This window comes from Gopherus flavomarginatus, chromosome 24, assembly GCF_025201925.1.
Source record: "Gopherus flavomarginatus isolate rGopFla2 chromosome 24, rGopFla2.mat.asm, whole genome shotgun sequence".
Classification (NCBI taxonomy): domain Eukaryota; kingdom Metazoa; phylum Chordata; order Testudines; family Testudinidae; genus Gopherus; species Gopherus flavomarginatus.
The window spans coordinates 14,609,569-14,628,196 of record NC_066640.1 but is presented as its reverse complement, the minus strand read 5'-3'; the positions used below and the strand labels follow the sequence as shown (position 1 = coordinate 14,628,196).

The window sequence follows — 18,628 nt, the reverse complement described above, 5'->3', positions numbered from 1 at the left end:
AAGCAACCTCCCCGGTCTCTGTAACAGCCCTTTGTGCTGGGCTGCCGTCAGCCCTTAAACCCCAGTTCTGAGGCCTTTGTCAGAGGGACCTACTCCCCAGCGTCCCTCGCAGCCAGCAGCGTTAAACGATCCATTTGCAGGCCTGCTGCTGCATGAGAACAGAGCAGCAGCCCCTGCCTCTATCCAGCCACAGCCCCACATTGAGGCCAAGGCATTAATATCTGCCAGCAAGGTGGTCCAGGTGTGTGTAATCAGCGTTTCTCCCACCTCCTCCCTTTGGTGCAGCTTGGTTGCCTGCTGGGAAGTGAAATGCAGTTAGCTTGAGTGAGAGAAGCAGCCTATTTGTTACTAGGCCGAGCTGGTTCCTCTCTCACCTGTCCTGCTCCCAGCCCTGCTGAGACAGAGAATTCCTGCCGCGAGCAGCTGGCCATGGGGCCTGAGGGTACAGCCTTGCTGCCCCCTCTGGAGCACTTCATCTTGCAAGATGAGGCATAAGCCTCTCCCGAGTGCCTCTGCCGTAGCTCCCCGGCAGTGCTAGCACATCCTGCAGGGCTAGAGAGCTGCTCTGATAGGCAGGGATGGCCAGTGCAAGCCTGGTTGGGCAGCCACCCAGCAGAGGGGATGTGTCCCCTTGGTGCTGATGGTCTAGCAGAGTTGAAGACGAGACTACGGATGGAGGTCGTGGGGGATGGAACCAGGCAGCACCTGGTCTTGATCATAACTTTCCATGGCTGCAAACATTAGTGATGTCAGAGCAGGATGCATGTGGCACGGGGAACAGATCCAGCACCATGGCTACCCAGGTCTCTGCAGGAGCTCGGCCCAGCCCGGAGCACACAGTACCCATAGGCAGGATGCTGCTGGAGCTGCGGTGTTTCTCAGTGGGCTGGATAGTGCAGCTGTGTGAACAGCCTGCTGGGCTCCTGTTCTAGCTGCCGCTGCATATTTCTATTGCAGGAGAACTGGAGCCTGCTGTTCCCAGGAGCTGGAAGGAGCTGGCCATGGGCGGAGGAGGAGAGCAGTGCGAGTGTAAGCAGAATTGTCCCCACCGCTCCTGCTCTCACCATGTCCCCGCGAGCAGAAACAGCCAGCGTGTGCCAGAACGGAACAGGAGTAATAATCACAAATTACTGTGGGAAAGGGGATAGCAAACCTCGCCGGAGCCTCTGCTTTTATTGTGTGTAGATGAACATTTTCCAATATCCACATTTAGCTGCCTCCTCTCAGCACATTATTCTCCTGGGGCAGAGGCTTTAAACGGAGGAGAACTTTCCCCCTAGCTGTGAACTGTAAACAGACCAGCGCCAAACTAAAAATAAGCCATGTCCCCGGGGCAGAGCAGCCGATCGCCCCAGCCCTGACAGGGGAGGGGGCTGGGTCACCCAGCTGCAGCTCCCTTGGCAGGTTAATCCCTGCTGGGTCCTCTCACCTGATTCCAGGATTCAATTGGAGCGGCCCAGGGTCATGCTGATGCAGGCCCAACACGGAGCTGTTAAAGGATTTGTGCCATGAGGGCCAATGCAGGGTCATTGTGTAGCCACGGGTGCAGGGCATTGCTGGGAGCATAAGCCCTTAGCTATGTCTGGTAAATCACATTCGTGGCGAGGTGTCCTGACTCCTTTGCTGGCCAGAGCCCTGTCCCTCGAGGACCGAGCACGTCCCAGCACCCCTGGGGAATGATTAGCCCCTTTGTACAGCTTGGGAAGGTGAAGCCTAGAGGGGGTTAAATGACTCACCCACAGTTGCAGAATGAGTCAGTGGCGGAGTGGAGCAGTTAGGAGTCGTGTCTGCTATGCTGAGTCGTGGCCAGCTGCGAGTCAGACTGAGGTGCCCCAGGCTGTGGGTGCATCGCTGTCGGACATGCTCCCGTGGGAAATGTCTTTTTGCTGAGGGTTCCTGCTTGCTGTCCCCCGGAGTGACAGACAAACGATGTCCCTCAGGCCAGGCCAGGTGTAGACTCTGAGGCCAGAAGGGACGATTTCAATCACCGAGTTTCACCTCCTGTAACGCACAGGCCAGAAGGCTTTTTGTATTGATTTCCTGCACCCAGGCTCGCACCGGGCATCGCTTCAGGGCAGTAACCAAGACTCTGACCCTGCAACCTGCTAGTCATGAGATGCTTGTGCAAGGGGGGAGTGTTACACAGCGCTGGAACTGACACTTACAATCCTGACGTGTGGACAACAGGGCTGGAGGAGCCTTGGGAGACTCTGGCCTTCTCTGAACACGTCTTAAAACGAGGATAACATCAGACGGTGAGAGAGAATTCAGAACGCGAGGCATTAGCAAACTGCCTGCCAGCTGTTCCTGCTCTCCCCTCCACTGCCCTTTGGGGCTGCCCGGCCACCTGTCTGGGAAAGACGAATCACGCAGCGGCTCTTTGTTCCACAGCTGTAAGGGTTTCAGCAGAACTCTGCCAGGCGGGTGAGGTGGGATGGGGTCGGGGAAGGAAGAGCTCCAAGCCTAGCACCTAAGAACCCAGGGAGAGAACTGAAAAATAGGCAGCTGCCCAAGACTGGGACTTTGTGGGGAGTCTGGGAGCCAAACCCCACTGCGTTCAGTGGGAGTTGCTCAGTGAATTACCTTGGGGGAGCGCAGCCCAGCTCTTTAGGTGTGAAGACCTTGAGGATTGTTTTTGCCCAGGCTAATCTCACATACAGACAGCCCCCCCCTCCCCAATCACTGCTCTGGCTGTGCTTTACACGCATTGCCTCATGAATAATGAAGAGGCCCGTTTGCCGTTGATGCATCTCACGCACTGAGTTGTGTGCAGTCAGCAGAACTGCTCCTGCCAGCAGCAAAGCCCTGGTCGGGGGCTGCTGAACAGTATTTGCCAGTGGGCAAGAGGAGCAGGGAATAAAAGCAGCAGCATTGCAGTTCCCCGGCTGCTGTTTGCATACGGAAGTGATGGAGATGGAAGTCTGGGGAACCCCCTCGGGTTTCTCCTGAGTGCTGAAATGGGAGCGCTTCCCGGGGCTGGGAAGCACATGCTGGTGTTAGCTGTGGGCTGTGTAAACTGAGCCCCTAGTCCATCTCAAATGTTCAGTGCTTCACTGGAGTTGGGTGGGGCCAAGCCACGCTTTGCTGCACCCGGCTGCCTCCTCTGGATTTAGGGCCTTTCTGGAACTAGCCGGTGATGAATGAGGTTCACTGGTTTGGAAGAGTTGAGGATTGCAAAGAGAGGGGCTCCCCCGAGTCATCCAGCACGTGCTGGCCCTGCACCATCTCAGTCAAAGGCTTTTAATGAACAGGGGCTGCAGGGCAGAGCAGACTGAAAAGCTGCTCTTCAGATTACTCTGGCAATTGCCAATAGCGCCTGTGGGGAACTGAGAGCAGAAAGGAAACTGGCTGGTGCTCTCGCTGGGTCCCTAACTGGAGGGCAGCGTGGCGTAGCACAGGCTGGCCAGGGTTGACTGTCCAGTGCACTGCATGCACCCCCCCGGGCAGACACGGGCAGGCGCACTTGTGAGGTGGCAGGGGGGCAGCTCAGCCAGAGGCCTCCACAGTGAGTATTAGATTGAGAGCAAGTCAGTCGGTTCATGAGGCATCTGACCAGGCCACGCTCATGCCTGGGGTGATGGTACGGGCCTCACAAGCATCACAGCAAGGGAGAACTGGCACCCCTGGGTTGTTCATTTCTCTGGGGGCAGCACTGCCCCAGGCCTGCCCCACCTGGATGCCGACAGGTCCGTTCCGCAGGGACCTTGCAGCTCCCCATCACTTGGTGTTGCAGGCTGGGTCACTGGCCCTGTAAGGGAGGGGCGTTCCCAGGAGCAGGTGAGGAAGTGAGTTGTGACATCATGGCCAAAATGTAGGGCCAGTACTGTGGAAACCCACTGAAATCTTTCTACTGGCTGCAGCTTGGGGCTTTCTACTCCCCACTAGCCCAGAGGAGGCACCCCTCGGGGAGCAGGGTGAAGGGAACACCCCACTCCAACAAGCCCCAGCCCATTGCCCTGGTCTGGTCCGTGTGGCAGGAGCCCCGATTGCACCCATGAGGCTATGCTACAACCTGGATGGGATTGCTGGACACAGCACTAGCAGTGTGGGGACAGTGCATAAGGAAAAGTGATTTACTTGTTCCCATAATATAAGAACCAGGGGCCACCAAATGAAATTAATGGGCAGCAGGTTTAAAACAAATAAAAGGAAGTTCTTCACACATCACACAGTCAACCTGTGGAACTCCTTGCCTGAGGAGGTTGTGAAGGCTAGGACTATAACAGAGTTTAAAAGGGAACTGGATAAATTAATGGTGGTTAAGTCCATAAATGGCTATTAGCCAGGATGGGTAAGGAATGGTGTCCCTAGCCTCTGTTTGTCAGAGGGTGGAGATGGATGGCAGGAGAGAGATCACTTGATCACTACCTGTTAGGTTCACTCCCTCTGGGACACCTGGCATTGGCTGCTGTCGGCAGACAGGATACTGGGCTGGATGGATCTTTGGTCTGACCCTGTAGGGCCGTTCTTATGCAGACTTCTTGGAAGGCAGGTGCACATGCCAGCCCGGGGCCTCATCCAGTGCAGTGTGGCTGCTGCGGCAGTCCGGGGGCTGAGCCAGGCTAGGCAGGGACTCGTGCCTGGGAGCCTGGGTGTAGCCAGCCGCTCTTGGGCCATGCAGCACTAGAAGAGGTGCCTTCCCTGGGCAGCGAGATGCTGGAGAAGCACTGGGCCTCCGACTCTGCTCAGGGCTTGCCCACCCAGTGAAATCAGCTGGAGATGAGCTGGCTAACCCCAGGAGGGGGGCTCCGCCCCCTGCCCCATTGCCCTCTGCCTTGTCAGCCACTTGAGGGGCAGCATTCAATCAAAGTGGGCAGTGGCCTGCCTTTCATGCGGTCATCATCTTGCTGCTGGGTCATGACTAGGGGCTGCGCCCCCTCAGCTCCTGGCAGTTGAGGAGTGTGGGGTGTGTCCTTACATGGACCATAAGGGTAATTCATTGAGGGGTTTTCTGTTAACCTGCCTTGTTGTTTAAACTGGAGCCTCGGCGTCCGAGAGCCTCAACTCCTAAGGGGGGGCGGGGATACAATGGGGAACTCAGCCCTCAGCATGGATTTGGTTGGTTCAGGGCCCAGCCTTAACATCACATGGCTTTAAATCAGCAAGCTAACAAATTCTAGGGCTCTATGCTCCCGTCCCCTCGCAGGCAGAGCCTGCCCCTACCTGCCTTTGAGCAGCTCCTCGGCCATGACTCACCGTGCCCAGCCCAGTGTGTCCTGGTTCCCCGTGACACAGCTGGATGCAGAGGTGCAGTGACTCAGTGCATGGCGTGGTGTGTCTACAGGACAGAAAGAAGGAAAGCAGCTGTGGCCCAGTGAAGCAGACCAGAGCCTGGCTGGAGTGTGAGCCTGACACAAAGGCTCCTGAGCTGTGCTTGGCGGGGAAAGCTGGGCCAAGTGCAGGCTGGAGCTCCGGGTTTGCCATGTACATGGCTCCTGTCAGCATCTTCGTAACGTCACTGGAGGGCTGAGGGCATTACACCAGGAGCGACTGGGGCTGTGCCTGTGAGGTGTAAAGGGAGCCGGGTCATTACAAACCCTGGCTAACGACGGCGCTGCTGCCAGCAACAAGTCTGGGCTAGCAAATGCACAGGTGTGGAAGGCAGGTGGGAACCAGGCAGAGCTGCAGTCTCAGCAAAGCGCCGTGCTGTGGCTTGTGTCTGCTCCATTCCCACTCAGAATCAGTGCTGCCCCACTCAGCACCTCCCCGGTTTTCAGCTTGACGGAGCTGACTCAGCCTAGGATGTTGCTCAAGCCGGTCCAGCGAGCCCCAATTGCTGGGAAACTCCCATCGCCTCACCAGCCACACAGTAGCGAGAGGCTAGGTGCGGCGACATGAAGGACAGAGTGGTGGGAAGTCAGACCCAGAACCTTTGACATGCCCCTTCTCCTGGTAGTTTGCATGTGGCGTGAGACACAGACAGGACCCGTGGGTGAGTGAGTGGCTGACAACATGCAGGGGAGATGCCTGCTTAACCCAGCGCCGCCCCACAAAGTAGAGCCAGAGTGAAGGCACCTTTTCTGCAGCTGATCTCTATTTTCCAAGGGGGCCACAGCTGCCCCCAGAACCGGAACACACGTACACCCCCCCACACACACACACACACCACCCTGCGGGCGGCACACGTTACAGCTAACTCTAGCCCCCACACAGGCGTGGGAGCAGCTCATGCAAAAAAGTTCTCCTGGCTGCGCAGGTTCAGAAATCTACATTTCTCTACAACTCCTAAGCTTTGAAAGAGAGGGAGGAAGGGGGCCGGCCTAACCTAGACACAAGCTCTGTAACCCTGACATCACAGCTCCACTCCTTCAGGATCTCCCCAGCAGCTGCTCCTGCTCCTATGGCTGTTACACAGGCGTAAGCAGGGGCTGGGGTTTAAGGGAGCCCTGAGGCAGCCCGGTGCAATGGCAGAGCAATCGCGTCCCTTCACATCAGCTTCACCCGGAAATCCCTTCTCGTGCTGGGGTGAGTGAGAGGCAGCTCAGCCCCAGCTGAGTTACGCTTTTCACCCAGGTACACGTAGACAGAGGCTCTTTACCAGGTACACGCAGACCCTGTGGGCAGAAGGCAGGATTCGGCCGCCGGGGTTGCTGGAGTTTTAGGCAGATTCTGCAGCGTCTCTACAATCCCATGGAAACATTCTCCAGTTACTATGTCTGTCTACACTGCACCTACGGCAGCAAGGAGAAACATAAAAAACAGACCCAGCCCATGTCTCGCCGGGCGACTGGCTATGTCTACACACACTGCTTCCTCATTAGACACAGGCTAAGCATGCTACTAGGCAGCTACTGGGTTCCACAGGGCCTGGGCATGGGGTGGGGGAGTTTGACAGCCCTGCTCCCTACAGGCCTTGTTGAATTTACAGTACTCGACAACACCCATAAGGACTCACAAATGTCCCGCAGCCCCTAGGGAGCCCAGGCCTAACACGCTCCAAACAGCCAACATCCTAGCTGCATCCAGCTGTGCAGCTCAAGGTACTAGAGCATAGCATGGGGGCCTGCACCCTCCAAAGGCCACGCGGCTTATGGGGCCTGCTGTCTCCCTGGACCGCGCTTCCCAAGAGGCAACAAGAGCAACTGAGATTTGCTGCATTTAACTCAGGTGAGTGGCAGCCCTTGGAGCCTGGACAGATGCCACCTCCGTGGCTGGCTGGTCACCCCCCAAGCTATCCTGTTTCTCAAACCCTAATCGTCTCCCCAGTACTTCCTGCTCCTCCCAGCTTAAAGCAGCTTTGGAAAGTAAGAAAACCCACTGCCTTAAAATAGAAAACATCTTGAAATCCTGCAACTTCTTCCCCTCTGGAGGGTGTGACCGGGCAGCCACAAGGTGAGGTGCTGTCCCTGCCCATGGGGGTTCTGGAAGCCCCTGACAGTGAATAAAAAGTGATCAGAGTCTATTAAAAAGATGAGACGTGAGTACGGTTGGGAAGCGGGAGAAGGAGCAGCTACTGCCCGGGGTGTGATGGGCCGTCTCTTCCTGGGGCTGGGAAGCAGGAGCCAGGCAGTTTGGTTCACAAGAATCAAGTGGTTCCCTAGAAAAACTACTGAAAAATGGGCAGGCCGGTGAGCCCCGTCCCTAGAAAAAGAGTGTTTCCTTCTGTAAAAATGTCAGGGTAATGCGTTAGTGAGTGAGGCCAGGAGAGCAGCGTCACTGAGCAGCATGGGGAGACCCTGCCACCTGCCGGCCTGGACATGACTCATGGACACTCCTTGGGTGGACCCCCCGCCCCCCCGAGTTCAGCTGCCCACTGGCACCAGGTCTGCCCTCAATGCACAGCAGGCGGCTCTGGCCAGTCTCCACAGACAGTTGCAGGCATCTCCTGGTTTGTGGCTGGACCCCGCCCAGGTCCCAATTCCTGCTGCAGTTTGTAACCGGCCTCAGCTGGGCTTTGCCCCTCCTGGAAGGTGACTCTGCGGCCAGGGCTGCTCAGTTGCTTTCCACCAGCTTGGCAAGTCCCCGCCGCAGCTCGCTGAGCTCAAATATCTTCACATCCATTAGCTCGCCCACCCTGGTGACTTCGCCCTGCATCTTCTCCCTCTCGGCCAGCTGCTCGGCCAGCGTCTGCTCAGCCACATGCACACGGCGCTCCAGCTCCGCGTTGCGTCCTTCCAGCTCCTGGCCAGGGATGCAAAGGATCAGTAAACAAATGGACAATGAAGCAGCTACCCCTGCACCTTAACCACACACATCCACAGCCAACACACACACAGCAGCTACCCCTGCACCTTAACCGCACAAACACCCCCCCAGCCAACACACACACAGCAGCTGTACTTCCACCTTAACTGCACAAACACCCACCCCAGCCAACATATACAGCGGCTACCCCTGCACCTGAACACCAGTGCGCGCACACACCCTGCCTGTTCTCTACACCTGTGCCCTTCAACTGACACACACACACAGGTTATCCCATACACCAGCACAGATGCCCATGTCCTTACCTCTATTCATCACATACCCATGTGCAGAATCCCCTGCCATGGCCCTTCTCACCATGTGCACACCAGGTGCACGGAAAACACGTTCCTTTATTGATCCCATTGCTGAACTGGCCCCAGCAGCTCAGGCTGGAGTTCACCTCTTGGTACCTGGGCCTGACCCCCCTGGCCTGTATGGTCTGACCATCACCCCGCTGTACACTGCATGTGGCAGGAGTCTGGGAGCTCAGCTCCTCGGCACATGCCAGCCATCTAATCGCACTAGCCTCCGGAGATGCAATGCCAGAGCTGTCCACAGGCCCAGCAGAAACTCTCCTCTCCTGGCCTCTGTCCAGCCTCGGAGCTGCAGGCCTAGGATAAGACCATGTAGGTCTCTCTCCACCCCACACCCAGCACCCGGTTGCTGAGCAGGAAGATGCTCGAATATATTCTTTGTCCCGTAAACCGGAGTCCTGTGCTGTGAGCAGAGCTTGTATCAGAGCCCCAGCCCCAGCAGGCCCTGACGGGTACAAGCAGGCAGCCCTCTGAGAGCCTGGATAAGTGGAATGAGAGATGCCATCTGCGTCCTGCCTAGGGGTACAGAGCAGCTTGCATCCTTCCTTGCCTGCCCTCCCCTGTGAACCCGCTGGAGTCAGAGCTCCACCCCTGAGGGGGTCAGCTGGCAAGAGATTCTGCAGCTCCCCTTCCTGCAGGCTGGGCGCATCCTCTGCCCAGAACAGGGCCCAGCCAGTGAGCAGAGTGCCCAGCCTCCCAGGGCTGCCAGGGGATGGAGGGTTACAAGGCACCGCCCTGCCCTAGCTGCATGTCCAGCAGGACGCATCAGGATCTGGGGGAAGTGTGATACGCAGAGGGTTCATTATCTTTTCAGTGCACGCTGGGTGTGACAGCCTCTCTGTGGGGCATGGGAGGGAGTGGAGAAGGAAGCACAGCCCAGTCCTGTCGCCCAGCAGCACTCCAGGAACACACAGGATGGGGTCCCCTTGCTGGCTGTGGCTGGGGAAATCATTCCCCTATCAGCAGCTCTGCAGAAGGAGGAAAAGGGAACCCAGCCTAGTTGGGCTGGAAGCAGAGCGAGAACCCCAGACCTGCCCCCTCTCACGGGCACGGGGGAGAGGAGTGTAGCTGGGACGGGGGTGCTGGCCATCCCCCAGTCTTTAATGATGCGTCAAGATGGATCTGTCTGGACAGTGCAGTGCTGTCCCCAGACCTGCCATTCTCTATGGGGTCTCCCCAGCCGACCTCCCCTCCGTCACCTGCAGCTTCTGCAGCATTTCCTCGCGCTCCCCCTCCGCCTCCCACTGGCCACTCTTCTGGCTCTTCAGCTGCTGAATTTCCTGAGTCACAGAAAGGAAAAGGATAAGTGCCCAGGCCAGTCCCATGCCCCCCGGGCCATCGCTCCTGATGCAGCCTCAGCGGCCACAGGCCGTGCTAAGCCAGGAGACCGATGCCATGTTGTGCTTTGCTAACACCCCACCACAGAGGATACAAGTATGCAGCCCCATCAATCCTCCCCTGACTATGGCCAAACCCAGCCCCCTGGCTCCAGGCCCTCCACCCGCTCTCTCCTCCTGCCTTTTCCCCCTAGCCCTCCTGGCTCAGCCCCCGCAGCTTGTCTGACCACCCCCACAGGGCACATCCACACTGCAGCGTGGGGGAGCAGACTCACATCAGCGGGGCTCAAACTGGCCCACTAGAAATCCCAGTGCGGACGGTGCAGCTGGGGCTGGAGCTCTGGTGCTCAAGCCTGGGGGCTGGCTGGGAGTATGAGCTGCCACCCAGCTGCACTGTCCACACCAGAGCACTGCCAGGGCAAGTCTGTCTCGGAGGTGTAGATGCACCCACAGTGTCCTACTCCAGTGCTCACATCCAGGCCTTGCTGTGCTGCCCTCTCCTGACCCTGCCTATTGCCCACCCTTTCCTCCGGCCCCACTAGCCCAGGAGTCTCAGGTCTTAACAAAACAAAGAGCAGATTAACCGCCCCCTCTCTCCCGCCTTCTGCTTGCACACCACCTTCTCCTGCTCCCACTGCATCTTAGACCCCTGGGTCGTCTCGTCTCCAGAGGCAGGGCCTCCCTGCGCACCCCTCACCCCACGGCCTTTCCCCTCTCTCCTCGGCAGGCGTCGGGGGCAGACAGAGCTCTTGCTCCAGACACACACTGAATGATCTGCAGAACAAACTCCCACCCCCACCCCTTGCCAAGAGCATCCCCCGGCGCTGCCACCCACCCGCTTGGCACAGCTAGGGAAGAAGGTGCAAATGAACAAATCCCAGAGACTCTCTCCACATCTCCCCTCCCCCAGCCCCTGCAATTAAAGCTCTGCTTTCAATCATTAATGTACATGCTGTGAAAGCAAGAGGAAATGACTAGGCCAGAGGTTAAACGTAGCTGCAGAGCAGAGGGGTGAGCATGTGGGGCAGGCTGTGCCATCTGCAGCTGAACCAGCTACACCAGAGGCTGTCATGGGAGGGTGAGGCAGGGGCTGTCTGATGCCCTGGCCTGGGATCAGGAGCCTTTACATGGGGACCCTCAGGCTTCACACCTATTCAGCCTCAATTCTCTTTTGTGAGCAGGTCAGGAAACCACATGGGGCCCCTCCAGTGCTGACGTGTGATCCTCTTCTCCTTGGGAAACCGCCCTCCCCTATGCAGGGGCTTTTCGCACCGCTCTGCACAGAGGAGGCAGAACATGCTTCAGGAAGTGTCTTGGGGCCCTGGGCCCCCGGCCGACATCTGCTCCCCTGGCTAACCAGCAAAGTGGAGCCCCAACAGCCGCTATGTTCGCTGGAGAAAGCTAGAGCGATGGCTCAAAGTTGACAGAGAGTGGGGAAAATGGCAGAGGTTTGCTAAAGGGCAGTAAACCGTCCAACATGATGGAGTCTGGGGCCGTCCCAGTAAGATTTGGCCCAGTGCCACAGAACAAAGCGTTCTCACTCTCCCATCTGGGGGTCACGGCTCCACGCTCTTCTCCCTGGGCCTGGGACAGAACTCGCTCTGAGCGCGGTGGGGGCAGATCAGTGGGGTCTCACAGGCCAGGGAGTAGGGGAGATAGAGGGTAGCATAGTCGGGTGACAACAACCCAAGATTCACTCATATTTTGGGCTTCTCCTAAACACCTCCCTTGGGGCACTGCGGTCATTCAGCTGCTGCTCTGAGCCTTATCTGCTTCACTGCTGTTACCTCGTCTTTAGCCTTGATCAGCAGCTCCAGCTCCTCCAGCGTCTGATTCAGCTCCTCCTTGCTGCCCTCACTGGAGGAATCGTGGGCTTTCTGCAGCTCCAGTTCGGCCACCTACATGGATATGCCGGGAGAAGGGAATCGGGTCACGGTGCCGCGTGCCTGCTGGAGCCGGGCGCACAGGCCTGGGGATGCAGCTAAGGGGCTGGCCAGGGTCTTCAACGCTGAGGCAAGTCAAGACAAACCTTCCAGCTGCTGGGCAAGGTGATTATTCCTGCCCAGGAACCCCCGGACCCTAGCAACCTCATGGCTTCTAACTAGAACATGCCCACCCCACAATCGCAGACTCTGCTCCTTGGAGCATCTGGCACTACCGCCCTAAAGCGCTCCTGGCTTTACATCCTGGGGGGATATTTAAAGGGGAAGGATCTTTCCCACTGTCCCTCTCCACTCCATGTGTAAACATGGGCTGGGAAAGCAGGGAAACTCCACCCCAGTGCCCACCAATAACAAGGTATCTGAGGCTTCAGTTCTCCATGACCTGGCCCCTCACTCGCTATCGCTGCTACCAGCCCTTGTCCAGAGCTGGCCCCCACATCTCTATGGGAGTTCGGAGTGCCTGTCACCTTGGTATCTAGCCTCTGCAGATCAAAGACTTCCACGAGCCCCCAACACTACAGCCACGCAGTAGGGAACATGCTGTGGCAGCCATGTCGAGCCCCCCCCCGACTCCCCTTTGAGAGCTGCGCTGGGCGAGAAAGAGTCTCTTGCAGCTCTGCTGTGCTGGGACGTTAGCAAATAGCAGCAGGGACCCAAGGGTCAGCAGCACGGGACAGACCCTAACCAGGCAAAACTCAGCCATGAAATTGTCCCCTCCTGCTAGGTAAATCTCCCCTTCCCCACCCCAAGGCCTTCCCCCATGCAGATACTCATTGCCTCTTCCCCTGACGTACCCCTTCCCCAGAAGTGCCCCTCTCCTCTTCCCCCAAGGGTCCCTCTGCTCCTCCTCCAAACTCCAAGTCCAACCAGGTACCGCTCCCTCCCTCCTCAGACTCTCCCTTCCCCCAGACTCAGAGACACAGGGCCTTTCTGGCAGCCCTTCAGCCCATGCCCAGTGACCAGAATCCTCTGTCTCACTTTGCACAGAAGCAAGATCTTGTCCAGTGGCTCCCGCTGGGCTGACCCTGAACAAAGATTCCCTCCCTCCCCTTGGTGCAGATCACACACTCCAACAAATGTCAGAACCACGCTCCCCCCTCCCCTTGCAGTCTCACACTTCCAGCAAAGCTGAGCCAGCTGACATCAGCCGCATGACCCTGAAAAGTGTGCGAAGGGCCAGGTTCTGCTCTCAGTCCTGCCTCTGTGGAGCCAAAGGCCCTGCTGCAGTCAGTGGAGTTACCACAGATTTACACCAGTTTTAACAAGGCGGAGGGCTTGGCCCAGGCGCACTCCATTTCTGAAAAATGCTGCACAGAAGCTTAAATAATTCATCGGCAGAGGATTTGCTTTGAAAAGTTCATCCCAGGACCCACACCTAGGATGAAAACCCGCAGCCTTTCAAGAGGGGAGCTCTAGCATAGGTGTGTGCAGTGGGACACAGCAGCCTACGTGGGCTAGGCTGGGCCTGCAGTGGGCTTAGCTTGATGCTGGTGATCATGAGCTGCCAGATTCCCAGGATCGCTGCTGTCATGATCCCCAGAGGCCTGGTCCCTGGAGGCCACCCCGGGCCCCATCACGGGTCTGCCTTGCAGTGTCAGTAGATACTCTGGTTTATTAATGGGCAACTCTCTGGATGATCTTGACTCTTGATCTTTTCCCCGGTTCTTCCAAGTCACCGTTTATGGGGTCACCCAGTCTCATTAGACCCATGACCATCTCTTTCGACTGGGAGAACATTGAACAACTGGGGGATGGGGGAGGGATCGGCGGCCCTTGGTTTATCCCCATAGGCAGTGGCAGGCGATGCAAGCTTCCCCCTCCACCACCTGTGCGTGCACACACCTGCCACACGTCCCAGCCACGCCTTGCAGGGCATCCTCTAGGGGCGAGAGGGAAGTTCGTTCTTTGTGGCTTATTCAGGCCTTGGCATCTCTGCTGAGAGTTAGCGTCAGGCCTGGTGACTATCTGTGGGACACTCACTGGGTATTGGGCTGGAAACCACCAATGCATCACCTAAAGGGACTAGCAAACAGCCCTACCTCACATGGGAACAACTGCTGCTTCCTACAGACCTGCATGTAACTCAGACCACTGGCCTAGAGGCAAAAAGGCTCCACAACCCCTTTGCAAGGGCTCTACAGCCCCTTCCCAACCAAATCCTGCAGGGACTCTGCAGCTCCTCTCCCCAGCGAGCCTGGCCGTGTGACTGGCACTCCTCCACCTTGCCGCAGGCACAGCTTATCCGGGATCTCTCCCCTACTAGGTAGGTCAAAAGCCCCTATTGTTCCACCAAGGCTGCATACAAGGGCCTGTTTGTCACGGATCACACTGCTGCTGATCTGCTCGGAGCTAATTTTAGTAGCGTGAGTGTCTTTCACCCCATCTGTTGCCAGGCCAGACGGCTGTTCAGGTGCCTGGTACAGGGGCAGGAGGCGAATGTGAAGGGGAGCACAGCCCTCACTCACCACAGGTGGCAGCTGGGGAACCTCACGCAACAGGAGCCAGGGAGAAACACTCCCACATCCTCCCCACCCCCACCCTGCTGTACCAGCCATCCTGCAGGAGGAGAGGGCAGGGGAGCAGGACCTGCTGTCACTCAGCAGCAATGTCTTTGGCTCTTTAATAAATGCCGTCCAGAGGCAATGGGGGGGGGCATGTGGGGGTCACATGTCCCCCCAGAGTTGCTGCTTGGCTTGTACTGAGCATGCTCAGTAACATCTGTTGGAGCCGATGTCCTCACTCAGCCCCCCTAGTCTGATGCAAGGTTCTGTCCTGCTGGGCCCTGAGGAAGGGGACTGAGGTTTAGGGGGTGGAAAAGGGGATCTAACTCTCTGTAGCCCTCACCAACCACTAGCCAACAGGAGGCAGGAGAGCAGGCTAAATGGCCCAATGGTCTGATCCATTATGGCAACAGCCATATCCCGCTGATGCCCAGGTAGCACCTTGCATCCGCACCTGATCTCCCACTGGCATCCAGCGGGGCTGAAGGCAGCATGTGGCCCACAAGCTGTGGGGGCCATGCAGATCTGAGACGAGGGTGCTGCCTTGCCCCATTCCTTGTGCTCACCCGCAGCCGCAGCATCTCCGTCTCCTCCTGGTACGCGGCCAGCTGCTTCTTCCACTGCTCCACGCTGGCGTTGGCCTCCTGCAGGGCAGCCACCAGCTTGTTGTTGTTGTCCTGGAGGGTGAAGAATTCAGCTTCCCACTGGACCTCGGGCACTGAGCTGCAGGAGGGGGCATGGAACCACAAGCCGGGAGTGAGAGGGAGGGAGAAAGGTCTCTGCTTCCCCGGGGGTGTCTTAGCAGAGAGGCCTCCCTTCCCCCACTCGGCAGCTTCTCGAAGAGTCAATTCCCAACGCAGACATGTCCCGATCAGAGCCAGTCCCAAGGGATGGGACCTCAGGCTGCCGTGACTCTGTCCTGGGGCCGCTTCAGAACATCCAGGAGGGAAGGAGACTGGTCAAGGCTGTCATGGAAGCCATGACTTCGGTGCTGAGCAACAGTGAATTCCAGCACAAGACAAACACTGCAAGCTCCCGTCAGAGGCGCAGGCCTGTCCTCCACCCAGCAGGACGTGGCCTCCTCCTGGGCAAACTGCTGCCCTGCCTAATGTCCTCTCCTCTTGACGTTCCACCTGGGACGTGCCATTGAATGTGGCTGGGGAGAAGCCTCCCTCGCCAGCAATGGCTGGGTTAAACGACCTGTAAGTCTTGTCTTTAATCTCTATGGCAGGGCTTTGACCTACCAGACCCCCAGGCCTTCTCCCCGATCCACGGTCAGTGCTGACCACACACTCCCAGAGAGCAGAAGGGATGGGGCTGCTACGCCCGCCCAGCTGCTTTCAGCCTGGCCTCGACCTCACTTCCCGAATCTAGACACTTGTGCCAGGTCTGAGCCTGTGTCTGTTTCCTGCCATTGCCACGTTTGGCTTTGGGAATCGGGGGGGGGGGGGAACAGGGGATGAGCAACCATCCCCACGGCTCCATCCGTAGCAGAGGAGCAGCTGACGGGATGCCTCGGCTGCCTGGGTCCAAAAGGCTTGCATGGCGCTGGAGCTGAGGATGTCCCACTGCCAGATTAGCAGCCATGGCGAGGAGGCTGAGCTGCCAGGAAGGGGCTTTGCAGCCTGGAGAAGGGAACCCACCCAGCCGCTCCAGCTCTGAGTTCACGTTGCAGTAAAGTGACTAAATGGAACCAAACCAAAGCACAGAGGATTTGGGGATGTGTGTCAAATGACACTTAGCTTCAAACACATCCTAACATGCAAACACTGTCATTACTCCCCACCCCCACCACAGGCAGTCCCAGGGCAGAATCCAGCCTAAAGGCTTTACAAGAGAAAGGGGCAGGATCCAGAGTGGAATTACTACCAGTCCAGCCCTGGGCCAGCTAGACAGGTGTGAACATCTTCTAACACCTCAGACCAATGACTCACTGTGCCCACAAGCTGCTTGGCCAACATGCTTCACCCTGAGCTACAGGGATCCCCTGGTGGGAGAATGGGGAGGGATGTATTTCCCCATGGCCTGGATGGGGGCTCCGACTGCCAGAAGCTGGGCCTGGACAACAGGGGCTGGATCACCAGATAATTGCCCTGTTCTGTCCATTCCCTCTGAAGCACCTGGCACCAGCCACTGTCAGAAGACAGAATCCTGGGCTAGATGGACCACGGGTCTGACCCAGCATGGCTGTTCTTATGTCCTCATGTAAAGCAGCAGTGGGTTTTGAGGGGAAGCATGCAGCCAAAAGGAAAACAACAGAAAAGGGTCCTGCCCCCGAGCACTAGGCTCGAGATGGTGGTGGGTCCCGGGGTTTATACCCTGCCCTGAGTAGGTGGGAGCAACAATGTTAGCTGGGGACCAGGGCAACGGGAAGAGTTAATTCCCCCCTGGATGGGAGATGCTGGGATTCCCCTTCCCCACTGGGGACTGGACCTGAGAGTGCCCTGAACAGCTGGGCTGGGACCTGAAAGCCCCAGCTAGGCCCATGCCTCACCCTTCGGAGAGCATCTTCTTCAGCCGCTCCCTCTCTGTTGTTATCTCGACGTCGGCGCTCTGGCTCCGGAACAGCTTATCATCTCCCGGCCCATTGGAGCTGATGACGGTGCTTGGCAGCACCTGCAGGGGGGTTACCACACGTCAGGCAGGTCTGGGACATGTGGTCACCCAGCGTCTCTGCCAGCCCCCAGGGTCTTACATAGGGTGACTCATTAGAAGAGCTCAGATGTGGGGCCCCATGGGTCAGCGCTCTTCACTGCCGTGGAGTGACCCCAGGTTCTATTCAGCTCCTGGGGGTGCTCATCTCCTAGGGGGGAGGAGAGATGGAGCATTTCATATCACAAGCAGCAACCGCCTGTGGCCTGCCTAGACATGACATCAACAGGTGCTGAATGGAGAAATCCCATCTCAGCTCCAGGAAGGCTGCCGGGTTTTAGACTGTGGAGGTTAACGTGGGGGAATCTCCAGAAAGGGATGCTGGAGGGGCTAGAACAGGACTGGGGAGGGGTGTGTGCTTCCTTCCCATCTGGTCTCTTTGTTTGATTGACACCCGCACTGACGCCCAAGACACCAAAGGATAGGCAAAAGATTTGGCCAGGCAGACACACAAACTAGGACAGAGGGAGAGATGGCTAGATGGATGGATGATGGATGGATGGACGGACAGATGAAGGGATAGAGGGATGGATAGATGGAGGGAGGAATGGATGGATGACAGAGGCACAGCTTTGTTTTCAGATTTATAAGCTCCTCTCTACACTGGTTAGTGGCTCCCCCATTCACTGCCCCAGCCCGTGGTGACTGCCTTGTGCCTCTGGCAGCCATCCTAGCACAAAAATCTCTGTGCTAGTGGGCTCAGAGTCCAGCTGCTCCATGATGAGTTCACCAGATGTTCCTCCTTCTTTATGTGCATTTTTTTAAGGTGATAAGTTCTTTGGCCCCAAACTTGCCCTTGATAAATGCCAATGGGGTCCTGGCCGCTGACCTGACCCCCTGAAGGCCATGCACGAGGTGCTGAATCACTTAACAGTGAGTGACTTCAGGAGTTCAGGCCTTGCTGCCCCACCACAGTGGCCCCTTTGCCATCAGAGGAGTCTCTGCCTTGTTCTCCGGGTGACTTCAAGACATAGTGACCTATAAACCTGGCAGGGAGATGCAGATTGTGGATCCTGCAGGGACCTGTGGCTAGTGTCTGCCCCGCTGGGTAGGACGCCTGAGTTCAGCTGCCCAGTCTAGTTTCTGCTCCTTGAGTTAGCAGCTGAGCGGTGAGCTTGGACAAGAAGGGAGCCCCTGAAGCCCAAAGATGGAGAAGGCAGGAGCCACTTTTACCGCAGTAGCACCCGCCAGGCATTAGACACTTTCCGAACACAAGGGAGATGCAGCCCCTGCCCCAAAGTGCACGCCCTGCTCCATGGCACTGTCGCTCCCTGCTTGCATCAGGACAGAATACCACTGGGATTTATCAAAAGATCCTTCCAGATTGTTATCTGGGGAGAACAGACACCACAGAGCAGGGATGTATACGCAGACGGCACAAGCAGATTCTATCCCCTGCAGTCACCTGAGAGCCCCCAGCTCCTCGCACGTCTGCTGACAGCAGGGAAGAAACTAGGCACAGAAGTTACAAGCTGATCTATAAAAAGACAGCTTGAGTGCTAGACATCAGAGCCCCCCAGTCTGGGATTGGCCGAGCCTTCTCCATCCAGTCCTGGGACCAGTGGAGTCCTCCAGGGTTTATAGGTATCCCACAAACACCCAGCCACCTGATCTCAGTGACTTTCCAGGGTAAGGACAACCACCTGGCCTAGGAATCTGCTGATGCCTGTAAACGAGCAAGACAGGACCATGAA

At 57.4% G+C, this 18,628-nt stretch overlaps 1 protein-coding gene across 4 annotated transcripts in view; it reads right to left on the bottom strand.

The window, feature by feature from the left end:
• Positions 1-7,693: 7,693 nt before the first annotated feature.
• Positions 7,694-18,628, bottom strand: part of HOMER3 (homer scaffold protein 3) — a 30,304-nt gene continuing 19,369 nt past the window's right edge. For 3 of the 4 annotated variants that reach the window (XM_050934079.1, XM_050934080.1, XM_050934078.1), the window contains 5 exons: positions 16,777-16,898; positions 14,849-15,005; positions 11,626-11,736; positions 9,701-9,781; positions 7,694-8,121 (listed from right to left, as the gene is read on the bottom strand). In XM_050934079.1, coding sequence (XP_050790036.1) covers positions 7,933-8,121; positions 9,701-9,781; positions 11,626-11,736; positions 14,849-15,005; positions 16,777-16,898 — 660 coding nt within the window. In that variant the 3' untranslated portion in view covers positions 7,694-7,932. The remainder of the gene's footprint in view (positions 8,122-9,700; positions 9,782-11,625; positions 11,737-14,848; positions 15,006-16,776; positions 16,899-18,628) is intronic. The other variant, XM_050934081.1, reaches the window with a different exon arrangement.